The sequence below is a fragment of the Varroa jacobsoni genome, unplaced genomic scaffold (assembly GCF_002532875.2).
Source record: "Varroa jacobsoni isolate VJ856 unplaced genomic scaffold, vjacob_1.0 scaffold_706, whole genome shotgun sequence".
Taxonomy (NCBI): Eukaryota; Metazoa; Arthropoda; class Arachnida; order Mesostigmata; family Varroidae; genus Varroa; species Varroa jacobsoni.
Window position 1 is genome coordinate 174,392 of NW_019213608.1, and position 15,461 is coordinate 189,852.

General features: G+C 38.4%; 1 protein-coding gene across 1 annotated transcript; it reads right to left on the reverse strand.

Moving 5' to 3' along the window:
- Positions 1-563: 563 nt before the first annotated feature.
- On the reverse strand, positions 564-14,209 carry LOC111262847 (uncharacterized). The gene is made up of 4 exons (XM_086969338.1): positions 14,040-14,209; positions 11,420-11,632; positions 3,996-4,046; positions 564-624 (listed from the first exon to the last, which is right to left on the reverse strand). Exons 1-4 carry the CDS (start codon positions 14,072-14,074, stop codon positions 564-566), a joined length of 360 nt encoding a protein of 119 aa, XP_086825464.1. The 5' UTR covers positions 14,075-14,209.
- Between the last annotated feature and the right edge of the window lie 1,252 nt (positions 14,210-15,461).

Sequence of the window (15,461 nt, forward strand, 5' to 3'; positions counted from 1 at the left end):
CTATCGCGAATATCTAGATGAGCAGTAGGAAAGACCCCCTACCAATATGTCTGCAATCATATTTAATCTTACGAAGTCCTTTAGAAAAGAGATCGTACTTTTGGACTTTCGGAAAAGCATTGTAACTTTCGTATATGGAAAAGGGCAGCGTTTGCAAATCATTGCCCTATTGCTTAGAAATGTACGTCTTGCATCGTCATGGATAACGTCGTCGCTGGTTACCCATACCTCTACCTATGCTCGCCTGGACGGGCCATGGATCTAAATCAGCAGGTGTCTATCAAAGGAAAATGAACCTGCACTCAGCTGCTACAGGTTGTCTACGATTAGGCACTCAATAAAATCATTACGATGCATTACGCAGCCTTTATTTTGCTTGCAGTTTTACACGAAGCTAACGGTATTAGCACGGCCCCTTAATCTAAAAAATATCTGTGCTTAGCACGAGTCCCAGCTCTACAAATAACTGTTACACCTATTTCATGCATCGCTTACTCAGGATAAAACTCGGACACTCCCCAGCAGGCTCTGCCAATATTCCCTCCAAGACCCGCTAAGCTTGTCTAGAGTCCCTTATAGAAACGCGATTTTGTCAAGATGGCCAGTTTCCATTCGATGGTGTTCCTATCAAATACAAAGCATATACAGACAGCCTAAAGGCGAAAATTAATAAAGGTAAATAACTAAATTGCATTCCAAGGCGGCAAAATGATAATATCCATACCGAAATGCGCTGTTATTAGGGGTATTTAGCGTAATAATAAGTATCTTCTCGGGCGTAATGTTAGACCTAGGTGTCACCTTTTGACGCTAATCCTAAATTCAGAACTGATGCTTGTGAATATCTAAAAGGAACATTGCAACTGTATAATCCTATAGAGAACTACTCAGATCTTATACAATCCGATACTGCAGCATCGTCGATACATCAGCTGCTCATCATAACAAACCGTTCCGCGCACAGTCTGTTATTAGTTGCTCGGCTGGCCACCAAAAAAAGCTATGGACACCAGCTTTTAGCAATAAGTAACCAGCCGACCAGTCACTAGCGGAGCTCTATTTTATTGATCAGTTTAGCGGCATGACTCGCCTACCGGCGAATCGCGCGTAGATATGTCAGGTATAATATTAAAATATTACCCTCTGCATATATAGTAGTAAAGAATTTAAACATCAATTAATCGTATTGTCAATAAATAAGCTACGTAGGTACCGTCGACAGGGTATGGGTTAGGATAGAAAAGAAACGCCATCGAGGTAGGTACGGAAGGTAGATGATCGATTATACAGGCGTCTTCCATTGGCGTGTTAATAACAGAAGGACAGATAATCAGTTAATAAAGCATTAAATCAAGATGTTTAAATTAACAGCCACTACACAGCATAGATTTAGCTAACAGACGTGTACGGCCAGTGTAAGCCCATCAATCGCCTGTGAGGCCTGACCTTCGTGAGAATATCACATGTGATCGATCAAAGCACAAATATATCAGGGCAAATAAAATACTTCAATTAGTGTCGAGACGCGACGACAGAACAATCACAATGTGATAACGTCAACTTTACTAGAAAGCCCGCGTTAAAAGCGACTCAAGTATCCTTAGCCTAAAGCATAAACCTAAGACGCCTTGGCTTGATCCCATAACGATACGGGCATAATAGCAGAGAGACAAATACAAGTGCTACCCGGTTTTAGACTATATGAATTTAGAGAACCATCTGTGGCTTACAAAGCCCGCCACACGGAAATTAAGACTATATTACTTGACGCCGATGCGGTATGCTGGACATCGACTCACATTAATGAAGATGCTGTATACGAATGGACTCAATGAGCAAAACTACTGTAGTCCTCCTTCAGTCAGAAACAATCGTCAATTGTGCTTGCCTCATACACTTCACTTCTTCACACAAACATATGTCATTAGGAAATTTCATTTGATTCAGCTGGAGTACCGCGACATGCATTCGTATCCTAATGATCTGGCGGGGGCATTAAAAAAAATGGAAAAAAATAGCTATGTAGATCAGCACAATGAGAACAAAATTCCTATCTAGGCTTTACCTGCAGCATAAACTTACTTTCATAACAGTCTAACCGCGAACGAATATCTTATGTCGTTATAAGTGCATACTTACTCGTAATAACATTAAAAACCGACACGAATGCTCCACGAATTCGACCACAGGACAGCTTAGGCCACCAACTTAAAAGAACCGAATAACAGATGGACAGCTTTTTTTCCTCACACGCATTCCCTATTTTCCAATGTAAACAATCATTTTAAATGAGCCGGGCTCAAATCGAATAAGTTATAAAAAATTGATCCAGTTAGAAAATAGGATCGTCAATAAAATGCACATTTTGTGACAGCTTAAATGTAATCATTTGGATTACACTTATTGTTTAAAAGTAATTTTTTAGCACGGGAATTTTTGTAGCTTTTGAGTGTCGATGGATCACGTATTTTATACGAAAGTGAATGACAATACAATTATGACTCGAAGGTGATGATGAGTTACGGGTTCAGTCAACCAGCGATTGTTCAATAGAGCTAGACAGTGTGCTAGTCTTCTTGAAGGACCGTCATTCAATGGTGCCTGCCAGTCGGGGTAAAGGCCCATGTCGGTTCTAGCTATCCTTAATTCGTAACCGGTGTTACGTACACCTTGGTTCGCTGGTTCGTTGAATCCGATGCATTTCGTTCAAACCATTCAAAGAAGTCTTAGTTGTTCTCCCCAATTCAGTGTCTTCGCCTTTATTAGTCTGTCCAAGAATCGATCTAAAAATAGTCATTATAGAAACCATTCGGCATTTTGTACTTATAATTCATATCTTGTTTTCTAAGGTTAGCGGTGTTTTTTTGATATTTGGTAAAAGTTCATCATCTTTGAATTAAATATTGACACTTAGCGGTTGTCACCACTCAAGTTACGTGGTAGCAGTATTAATAAAGGAGTATAGCAGCATATCCAATATGGCTGCTGGAGAAAACGCCGTACAGTCGTATCTATGCGTACTATATTTCTAGGATACATATATGGATTCTTGCACTGTCAGAAAAATAATTTTACGACGACAAAAATTCCCTCGTATCATAAAATGCGTCTCTTATAAATTTATCAGGCTAGCTCGTCTGTAAGGTACAGACTCTCTTTAGTACAGACGGCCAGGCTGAATAATGTCTGTATCAAAATGGAGACAACAACTAGAAAAAAGCTCCGGCTGAATTAAATTTAATACTAAGGGAGAAGCGGTACAAGCACGGTGATGCGAATTCGCTATATTGACCATATCTGCAAAGCCAGAACGTGGCGGTGTTCCTCTAACTAATACTCATGGACGGGAGCTACTCTCAATAATACATTAGTACTAGTAATACATTTACCTGACGGCTCGGACCCATCGTGTCTTAGAAGTTTTTCAACGAGCCGCTCCTTGCGTCGATCAACAGAAGACTGAAGTCGGCAGGGATAAGCAGCAGCAGAAAAAATGACGAAACGGTTTTCATGGACATACTTTATTGGGTACTAATTAGTCAACCTAATATTCAGAACATGACAAGTTACTCTAACCAAAACTGTAACTTTCGGATCAAATAAATTGCTGCCAACAGAATTTGCAATACCAAAGGATAGGGTTGGGTTAATTGTCGAATAATACTTAACTCATTGCTTTCGTAAATGGAGTATAAACTGTTTATATTTAATTCTGTAAGTAAGACTGGGAGCAGGAAACAAGTAATAAATGTTCAATCTAAAGTCACCTAATATATATTTATATATATATATATATATATATATATATATATATACATAGAGTACAAATCCGGAATTTTCATCCCTTGGTTTTGAGATTGTAATCTACGCAAAATCAGGTATTCCACGAAAATTTTTTACACATGCCGTTTCTGGCATTTTTGACAAATTTTGATTTCGCACAATACATGTGTGTGTTGAAAATTATTAAGTTGTACAGTAAAAGGGTAACTTACCGAATCGCCGAATCGGTTAACGCCCGTTTAAGTCTTCTTGCACATAAGTTACTGCAACAAAAAGGCGTGCAGAATGTTTGTTAGTACTCAGGCGTGCAACTTAGCCGATTTTTTAATTACGTCTTTTAAAACACTGAAAGAAAATTGCGTATTGAAAAAATTGTTGTATTGAGTTATATTGCAAAATTATTCCTGCCAGGGTATAATGAGACTATCTGCGGGCCTGCGTTTTTTTCTGCACAATTGAAGTTGGGCCCTGTCAACCACTAATTTAGCAGAGGTTGCTAATGCGTCTCACAGTACAACCTAGCTAAACCGTATAACTATACGTCAGAGTAACTGTATTTGTGCTCGTCGCGTCGCACGTTATTGTTGTCACGGTATTCCATACGTAAGCTGGATGACGTAAGTTGAGCCATTTATTGAAATACGGAAATTAACCCCATCGTTGGAGTGGTTCCGCTTTTAGTTGGTTTCTTAATTACAGAAATGTGATACCTAAAATGTATTTTTCATTTTATTTGTCTCTTTGAAGCTTATATAGACTTGTTAACGTTATACTTGCCTAAAAGTTTACGTTATACAAATGCTCATTACGTAACATATAGAAAATTATGAAAATAATAGTTAATATTATTAACTATCTGCATTGTTTATAATCTACAACAGAAACTTTTACTTATTTCTACTAATTCAGTAACTGCACTTACAATCTACAGACAGCAAGCTAAGAAAACACGAAACTTATTCACCGTAAACTAACACACAATTTTCGAAACGGTTATATAATAAAAACATAATCGAATTTACATGACGGCTCTACCGGGGTATTTGTTATCGTCACCTGTCAAAGGCAACGGTCGAGGTCGCAGAAAACTCGAGAGGTATCTTATCCTTAGAGAAGCATTTTAAAACAGTATTTCAACAAGCAACAAGTTTTATGGATCCGCTACCAACGTAATAGATTATTTTAGACGTAAGCGTGTTAATACATACGAACTACAGTTCGAAGGCGTGTATGTATACGTAAATAACAAAAATTACAGCTGAAATCGTTACATACAGAATAATTTTACACGTGTGAATGTTCTAATATATTTGTTAATTGATAGTCAGATCCGTTAATATAGCGATTCACACAACTAACTTCAGCCTCAGTTTCTTCGGTGGACATCATCGTCGTCCTCGTCTTGTATGTCAGCCCCGATGGCAAAGCCTATTAGTCAAGGGGAAAGTTAACTTCTATTTAAAAATGAATAACAACAATGTTTAAGTACAGCATTGATTCGGTAATCGCGACCATTATCTTCATTGTCAACTACATTTGTCACGATCGTCTAGACTAGAGTTTACCAACTTTTTTTTACCGCTCCAAACAAGTATGTATCAAAAACGTGCAATTTCTTTTTGTTTCGCTTTTCGTTGAAAATTGGTGAAGTAGTCCGATATATTTATATCGTGTAAAGTATGATTCCGCGTTTGGAAGGACTTTGTGGCCTATAAAGTTGAAAAATTGAGTCTTGCAATCAAAAAATAGGTGTCGCTCGGTCATTCCTTGAAGCCCTTGAGGACTAACTAAACATGTCAGATTTTTCTATTAATTAATATTGTTATTTACTTGGGAAAACTTTTCGTAAAATTATTCTAAAAACTGTCGTCTATTATGATATAATCGAATATGTAGGTTCTTATTTTAACGGGGTAGGATTTCCCCTAAGCGGTTGATACATTTTTCACCCGATCGAGCTTCTATAGGTTAATCGCAGGTCAATATACTGCCTTCTTAGATCCATTTTGAACATGTCCTTGGTAATCGAGGACAGACCGGCAGAACTGTAAGCATTGCTTGCGCAAAGCGCGGTCCACGTCTGGTTGTCTGCTGCTCACAATGTACTCGACTGTTCTTGGCCAGCCATCTTGCCAACTCCTGTGCCTCAGAGAGAAAATATTTCAGTTGTCCTCCAAACAACAATGAAGATAGTGTAGTCAGCTTGGTAAAAGTCAGAGTTGTTCATCATTTTATTTTTATATAATTAGAATAACTCTAAGTAAGTAGTTATGGAAATTAGGTTGTAGCGTTTCTGCGAAACCGATATTGTGCATAATTCGGTAGAACTGAATTAGAATTAACTGGTAATCGGCATTAGTTAAGCGGCAGTAAGAAGGGCCGTTTATACTTCGTGACAATCTCATTTTCATGATAGACATGAACGCTAACAAAGACGCCCCCTTTAAACTGAAGACGCCGCAATACTTGCGATGCAAGCACGTAACATATGTTTGGTAGCGGTTTCCAGTGCACTGTGAGTTCTGAATTCCAAAGGGGTATGGCCATGCTAATATCGGCAAATCGGTATACGGGTTTTGTAAGAGAAAAAGGTAACTTCGCCTTTTTAGAAGTGCACCCTTATAACGAGTTAGAGCTTAAACCACCGACCCAAGCACGCTCACGTTAAACTACCACTATAACATTTAGGCTAAGCCGATATAGGCAAGATATTTCTCATATGATCATGACAATGGTGTTTTAAATAATTATCTAAATAATATCGTTGTAGCCCGTGAATGTTAGTTTATATACATTAATGTGTTTATAGCAATGTGTACAAGCGTTTGCGGAGCTTGTTTTTGAGATCATAAAGTTTGATTCTACATACGTTGCTCTTCTAAGCAACACGTTTGACGAATTGGATTTGATCATCGTTTGAGTTTCGTCCAAACCCCTGCACAGGATATATTTGTTGGGTAGTAGACGCGATTGTATTTTGAACATGTAATGAAAATATATCGTTTCACAGATAGCTTACCTTAAATATGGCCAGTTGGACTCTGTTTGAGGGCATGGCCAAAGCGCATTCAACGGTTCATGGAACAGCTTAAATGTTTCCAGACGCAGGTACTGTGTTCAAAACGGCTCTTGTAGGCACATACTGAATCAATAACATGAAGCAATAAGGAACAAAAACATCTCAGTGTTCCTTTCTTTTGTCCTATTTTCTACGCGGTTTATGTAATTTTGACAGCTATTGCATGTTGGCGGACCCCGAGCTATCGTAAGTTTGCTAGAAGGAAGTATGACATCGAGGCCTACAATTCTCACTTGCAAGTACGCATGCCTTTCATAGTCAACAAAATCTCTGTCTGAATATTTTTGCGTTCGTTTCGTACTATTGATCTATTGTTACTTTTTTCTACTTAGCACATACACGTGCGGATTATTTTATATCTGTCTGCTGTGCCCCTCGAACGAGTTGCGTGCACACTGTTTATTTCACAATGTTGAAATTAAGCATTTGGCCGATTCCTATAGCTATAGAATTTCTTGTACTATCCCCCGCAGCTAAAAACGCCATCGCTGAAATGCATATATATTTCGATGTTTGTTAGTAAAGATGGCTTCCTACGCCCGCCGACTAAATGGAGCGCAGTCAAATGGATACGACCCGCATACACGATGCGGCAGGTAAACTGTACATAAACAATGACGTAATTTTTCAACTCTAAAGAAAATAGAGCCGTAGTGATCACTTTAGTTGATTACTTTTCACGTTTTAGTGCTATCATTGTAATTTATCACCGTACGTCTTGCAGCGTTTGCGCGAACAGCTTGGCTGGATTTATGGGCATCAGCAAAACTGCCCACGTATGTCCTGCTGATCTGAGTTATAGATTAGGGTAAACATAATGGTAGTAGACAAATATGGATAAGCAATGAGCATAAGCGAAATTTCTGGTGGATGCAGCGTCGAGCCAGATATCATAGCTGGTAGGTAGAAGGTGATGTAATATTAGGTGTTATCATAACAAACCTGTATTTATAAGAGGCTTCGAAAAGGTTGTGTCGATTTATTAGGTTTGCACGTGTCATTAGTGATATCGATGATTTACCTCAGATCTGCATGTGTTTCGAGAATCGATCGTTTGCCCTAGTGATTGGAGCAAATTTTGTAAAGAAAAATAATTGTTTATACATTGCTTGGTCTCCTCTATTCCTTAAAGCCGAAAACATATTGTTCAGGCGGCTCCACGATAACATGTGCTATTTAGTGTGGCTCGCAGATAACTATAATATGAATGGGAAGATTGGTAACTTTTTGTGATACAACAATTATCTTACGATACATAGCATAAAGCATTATGTTCCAATTACGATCGTGAATACCCTATCACAATAAATGAGATCAGCAGTCATTATATGTGCTACTACATGTGCTTCTAGTACCTTGAGCCATCTGTAGTTGTACGACGCGGATCTTACAAAGATCCACTAGCAAGCCGTTACGTGTCTCTGTGCGCGTACACGCTCTTACTAAACTTGAAGACTCAGTACCTTCTGTATTCGGAAGTCATTGATATACTATTCATTTAGAGAAGGAGCGGTCGGCGTATTATCTTATCTCTGTAATGTATAGGAGCCCCCCCAAAAATTGCTCTCAGTTTATGCGACGGCGTAGTTCGCAGATCCAATGGAGCATTTTAACGGTAATAAACTCTATCTTATTTAAACAAAACAAACAAGGTTAGATTAACATTACGCTTTACCAAGCAGATTCAGTGATATATGTCTCCTACATTAGAAATTACCGCAAAAAGGCAGCATTTATAATAATTCTGACCGCTGTCTGATGTCGTTGCCATTTCACTATAGTAAACTTTATAAAACACAAAAAGACACCTTCTTCTATCGGCTTCTTGAGCTTTGGACTAGTCTGCTTGCTTCTCTCAGATTTACATGGTATTTTTCCAGACCGTGCAAGCCATCATCTTGTAAGCCCAAAAAGCAATTCATGGTTACATCAGATAAGTTTTTTTTATACGCAAAAAATAGCTTTGAAAATTTCCATACCCGGCGATAAAATGTGTTCTGAGATAGAAAAGCTTTCTTTCTGGTCTCTGCATTCACGCACCCGTTAGAATGTTCGAGCTGTGGTGTTTAGCGATGGTGTCTGTAGCGTTTTATTTGTCCTTCCAGAGAAGCTTAGGTACTTCTCATGCATCCTCTGCAGGGCTTTCTGTTCAAATATTAATGGTCCTATAAGCCCACACAGCTTAAGGCGCAATCGTCAGGTGAATTCTTTGGGGAAAGGTTGTATGGCTAAGCCGTTCTAGGTATCGGAATTTTGAGTAGGATGTTTGAGCATGACTTCCAGCTAGAAAAAAAATATAACTTCCGGTTTCATTGTTCTACAGAGTGCCATTGCAGAGTTATCTACGCATGGTAGTTGACCAAATTTTAGTGGCATGTGCCTGAACGAGACACCCCACCAGACAGATATGGCAGCATCGGAAGTTTCATCCTCAATGGAAAAAAGATGCCACCATTTCTAATGATCCACATTTTAATGTATTTCGATACGAACAGTAAAAGATATGGTGAGATGTGTACTTTCTTAAAGCGTTTTTTCCTACAGAATTGCTGCCGTAGTTAAGGCTTTCTAGGCTTTTTCCTGCCATCGCTTTCGCCTGATCTGCTTTCCTCAGAACTTGATTAACTGGCGCGGAGGCAGAGCGGCTTTCAGTGAACAATGATTAAACGCCAGACAAACAGCCGTTCTCCTTTCTTTTGCATTACCACTGTCATTGTTCTACTATGGTTTTCCACTGTTTTAACCAGAACACCACGAAGGAAAATAAGTTGGTGGGCTTTGCTCGCAGATTATGTGTATATTAGAGATTTAAGCTAGGGTCGAAATACTGTGCAGTAAATTTAAAAAAAAAGTTAAAATTTCCAAAAACTAAAGATAACTCAAATTCCAGTCTTTGTTACAACCTTGTTAAATCAGTTTTTGACTCTAGCACAAGTGTACGGTAGATCTTGCAAAATCTCGCTGTTATAGGTCTGTGGCATATCGCTTACCGCCAAATAACATTGCCCTCTCAGGCCGTCTAGATTGTAGCGTTTAGATAATATGCAGTCGTTGACTGTCTTCATCCAGTCGTGGTTACTTTTGAGGACTCCTTAGTCTTCCGTTGTTTTTGAATGCGAGCTTCTCTGTTCGGGTTAACCCTTTTAAGATTTCTTAGCAGACATCTATTTTACCACTTACTGAACAAAACGGTAAGACGCTAGAAAGCTTTATAAACTACGTAACGGCAGTGTGCCCTTGAAAACACCAAGTCACCCGATACAACAATCCTAGCCTCTTCATGAAATACTTGAGATCAATTTGGCAATGTCAATGCATAATATAATTTGTAAAGCGATATCCTAAGTAGCATAGATATTTCATGAAGAAAAAAGTTATAAAAACAACTTAATCACTGGTCTAAGGTCAGAAGACTTGACTTTCATGAAAATAGGCATAAGTCACACTTTCGATGATATGCACAAGTGGTGTTTTTGAGAGCAGTTAGTTGGCTGTTGGCACATTTTAGCTATTTAATAGAGGTTTTCCTGATTTTTCGGTAATGCTACAAAGGTAGAGATTACGGAATTAATTATATATCTTAACAGTTCTCGATGGCAGAGCGACAGCATCGGTGACAGAATTGACAGTACATTTATAAAACAAAGCATAAGCTTAAGGTTAGTTCCAGTTGAAGAGGATCGAATATCGCCAGATCTAATCGCGTGGAAAAAATTGCAAACCAGATTTGCAAAGAAAAGGAACGACTCATGAGGTTACGTTCAACCAACACTGAGGACGGAACAAACGATGCCTTATGGTCAGGTTCAGAGTACGCACGACGAAAACAGGTTCCCGTACAGGAAACAAACTTCTCTGGAAAGAAAAGGATCCTGACCGGGGCGACCTCAGCCTGATAATCTAATCGTGCTAGCCACTCCGTCCTATCAACTTGTAGTACTTATCAACATGTACTGCTAAACAAAGATCTGAGCTCATTCGGAGCAGAACTTTAGAACGGAATTGCGAAGTTGGGTCGGCGGAATATAGCGTTCCAAGGGAAATATAAACGTTAGAGCTAGGCACGATATTAGACCCATACAAAATAGACATCATGCTATGGTGGCGGTAACTGTACTTAAATTATATTATCAAGACCCTTTAGGGAAAAAGGATCGAGTAGCATCATTGAAACGCGCCCATGTAGATAGAAGTTGTCTGTTATGATCTTATAATTCTTAAATAGTCTAATCTAGATCAGAGTAACTAGATATTCTTATTACGATAAACCGGAACTAAGTATTTTGGGCTCCGCTCGCCGGCTAAGAATAACAATAATAAGCACTTGGATTATTTTTGCTATCTAATAGTTTTAAGTCAACTAAGCTCTGCGGAAATCGTGCTGAAGTTCCGCGTATAAAATACCAGACGAGTTAACAAAATAGAAGCAAAACGTTTACACATATTGACTTTATAGATTTTTTATTGCGAAAAGAAGCAATAATATCAGTGTATATCTATATATATATTCCTACCATGTGTTATTGACTATGTAGTGTATTTACTATTTTTTTTTACCATGCGGAAGGAGAGTGTTGCGTCGCGATGTTGCGAAGGGCTTCTTCACTGACCAAATTGTTATTTTGACCCGTTGATCTAAAGAGAACCCGTAATGGCTTAATGTATTTTCCTGTTAGTCTTAGGGATCCGGGCATTATTTCGCGCTTCATTTCACGCTGAGCCAGCCGTTTGATAGAAGGCATAACGGCAGTCACAAAGGACAATACGGGCCTGAAATTTTTATGATGAAATTTACATATGAAAAAAAAGTATATAATTCGCATGTATGGATACATTCGCTACTTAAGAATAAAGATTGCTTTATTTTCTGGTATTTTAATATTGCTTTCAATAGAATACAATTTTAAAAATATAAACGTATGTTTTGCATTGCCAACACGTTGCTTTGCACAGAACTGCCTAATCTATTAAATAGCAATATATTGTATTATTATTAGTTGTCAAGCGGTCTATACCGAATATCGGTCGTCACCCTACCCAGATATATCTTATAATGTAGGAGCTTGTATTTTGTTATTTTCGAAAAAAATTAGGTAGCCCGTAAGTTAATCAGCTTAAGGCCAATAGGTGGAAATTAAAGCCATTAAATATGTGGAAGTATGCATGATCATACACGTAGCAAATACGCTTCTCTAAATAGTTACGATCTGTCAGAGTAATTGACAGAGGTCACTTATGACGTCCTAGAACACTGTGCACACATTTAGATTTTTCAATAAAATTGTCTATTTAATTGTTTATAAGCTATTCTATTGTCTGATGAGAAAATCCTTTATGAACGAACGCATGCCGTCACTGCTCGCATAACCAACGATACGAATATACCGTCTTAACGTACTGTCGCCAAATGTTTGTATTAAGTTGAGCTAGAACTTTGCTGTGGATACGAGAAACCTACGAAAAAAAACTAGTTGTCAAGCGTATTTTTTTTCTACCGAATTGGTCTTTATGATCGTTCTGCCGGTAAGTTACCTAAAATATAGTTCGAGAGCCATAGATTATACTCAAGCGGCACTGCCAAATTTTTGACAGGTTTGCTAAGAATCCAGATTTTCGGGAGAATCAACAACCAGACAACGATATTGCCAGAAATAGCGCTAATAACGCTAAAAAAAATATTAATCCTAGATTTTACCAGATATCTGAATTAAAACGCGTGTACTATAAGCACGTCCACATGTTACGACGAACTAAGTCACGACGACACTACTAAAAAAAAAAAAACTTCGACGTAAACCGATTGTTAGTTGCTAGGGAATATCACAAACTGGATATTGAATACTTGTGTCACAGAAGTACCCACTGTAGCATTCAGGGGGTCACGATTCCTATACTAATAACAGTTTTTAAGCATAGTTATTTCAGACGTTATAATTCGTAAGTGGCACTTACGCAAGCTGCGTACAAAGAACTGCAGAAAGGTAGTACGTGGCCGTACCACTATGAAAATTTCAAACTACAGAGGGCGGGGCTGAACATTTACTGCGGCACTATCTGTGAGCCGATTTATGATTTGCACGTCTGAATAGCGATAACAGTAGACACATTTGGAATCTCTTTGCCACGTTGATACTGCAGCGTAATTCTGTGCTTACGTGACCGGCAAGCATTTCTCAAGTAACAAAACAAATTTTTCCCAAAGATAGATGTTCTTTGCTAAGTTTGCGATCGACGCGATTTTGAGAACAGCTAACAAGGGGTTCATAGTTGCATTCTAATAAGTTTATAATAACAAGATTTTCTCATAACGCCTCGCTATTGTCTTTCATTAGTATCCAATGTAGTTCTGCCGGACGCAGAGAGCGCGTGGTTTGGATAGTGGCACAAGGTTGCCACTTAATCTAAATGGTATATGTGTAAGTAAGTTTATGCGGGTGTGTAGCCTAGGTTTTAGTAATCTGATTTAGCCGCGCCCATTTTCAGCCTGGGCTAATAGTGACGCGGAACTCGCCAACCCAAGCCGTAAAACCTGCTATGCTGAAAGGCACACTTTTGCCCAAATCACGAAAGGTACATAACTTTTTTTGCACGGTTATAGCACGATGGTGTAAATAAATTGTATTCAGATACTGCCCGTAATAAAACAAAAAAAAGGAAGCTATTGAATAATTTTTGTACGATCTCCATTTAGCGAATAAGGATACGCGTCTGGCAAGTCTCGTCGATTTCTAACTATTTGAGAAAGCTATCATGATGAAGAAAATGATAGGAGACATTGATCGATTCTGGCTAGCTCTGCAGAGTCAGCTTCACAACCGCATAAAAGACGGCTTGTTCCACCAAAGCTCATTATAATACAAAAGCAACAGGTAGAAAAAAGACTAGTGCAACTTCGATGCTACAGTAATATTTGTTCTTCCTATTAGCGCAAGACACAGGTCAATAAAGTCTAAACGTCAAAATAAATCCGATCTCATAGATTCAGTATAGCAGCCTGTATTTCCGATTTTGCACAACGGCTTGCGGTTTCCTAGGTCTTAACTGACTCGTGTTTATTTAAACAACGAAATACAAATTCTCATGAGTCATAAGAGAAAGCTGAGAGAGAGAGAAGAACTTTTTTATTGCATTTTATGAATTTTTCTAATAATTCGTCACATTTAGTGAACTCACGTACGTGCTTACGTAGCAGTCAACTATGCTGTGCCTCATTGCAGAACAATCAACACTGAACTAGTTCTGGCAACGGTCGCTTCCCAGAAAGCGATCATTGTGTTTGCTAGGAAGTCGGCACTCAGTCCGCTTCCTCGTCCTTTCCTCGGTTAGCGATGAAGTAAGCACTAGGTAACAGCTAAATCAACATGGAATATCAACTAATTAAAGGCCTATGCGAAAGTATACCCAATCTAAGTATTCGTAAGCTACCGGCAAAGCAGTATAGCATGTTCTCTCTGTTAATTGCTACCTCACTCATTTCAGTTTCAAGAGACACTGTAGTGCGCACAATCGCCGTGTCCTAGTTGTACCTTTATCGAATATGTATATTTTCTTGCGTCCATCTCCCGGAGAAAAAGGAATGACCCCAGCATTAACTCCATCCATAAAGGTCACGAAGGTGTAGTTTAAAATGTAATGAGATGAAGTGCTGGCTTTGTGCTGAAATCGTTAATTTCTTTTTAATGCATACTTTTCTAGCGATAAGTTCGAGCCTTTTTGAAACTAACTTAATCATGGCCATAGTAGCGGGTTTCGTGGCTTAAACTCAACCTCAGCTACGGGTTAAAGACTAGATTATCTAAAAATAACACGAAAGTAATAGCTGATACGGTAACACTTCAAGGTGATGATCTACTTCAAAATAATTGTTATACTTTATTTAAAGAAGACAAGGTTGAATTAGGTGTCCTTTGACGAAGCGAGTTTTTTTTTATCCAGTCGAGTCTATTGAGAAATAACTAAATGCACTGCCTAAAATAAAGATAATAAAAAAGTAAATAAAAATATAGATAGCTATAAATACGAGGCTTGCAAGAATTTTCGCAATACATTTTTCCTGTACTATCTCTACACTTGAGCATGTTAAAAAAAAGATCAGAATTTGAACTTACCAGTCCCACCGCTGGCTATCCGTTCTGCAAAATCCATTGCGTAGAGAACGTAGGATACCAATAGTAAAATGCGAGATAATCTGATCGAGCTTTTGAGTGCCATTGCGCTTTTTTTAAATTTTATTACTCAATTTTATTATTATTATGAGAAGCCATTTGACCTGTTTTATATCCCGGCGAGCTAATCTCAGCTCGGGATCGCCATTTTCAACTTCTGAGTTACAATCTCGCAATACGAAAATTCTCTCGAGGTTTATGCATGAACCGGCAAGTATGATTGACAGACCCTCGACGAGTTTAGTAATTTCAAGAACCATCAATCAAACTTAGGCCTGACCTGAGCAACTAGTTTAATTCTTAGATGTCATTGTTAGATTGACTAGAAATAATTGACACGACTTGCTATGACGCTAGCCAAAAAGGTCACATCATAATAATAAAGTGTGTGCCAAATAAATAAAAAAATATCCGATATATATATATATATATAA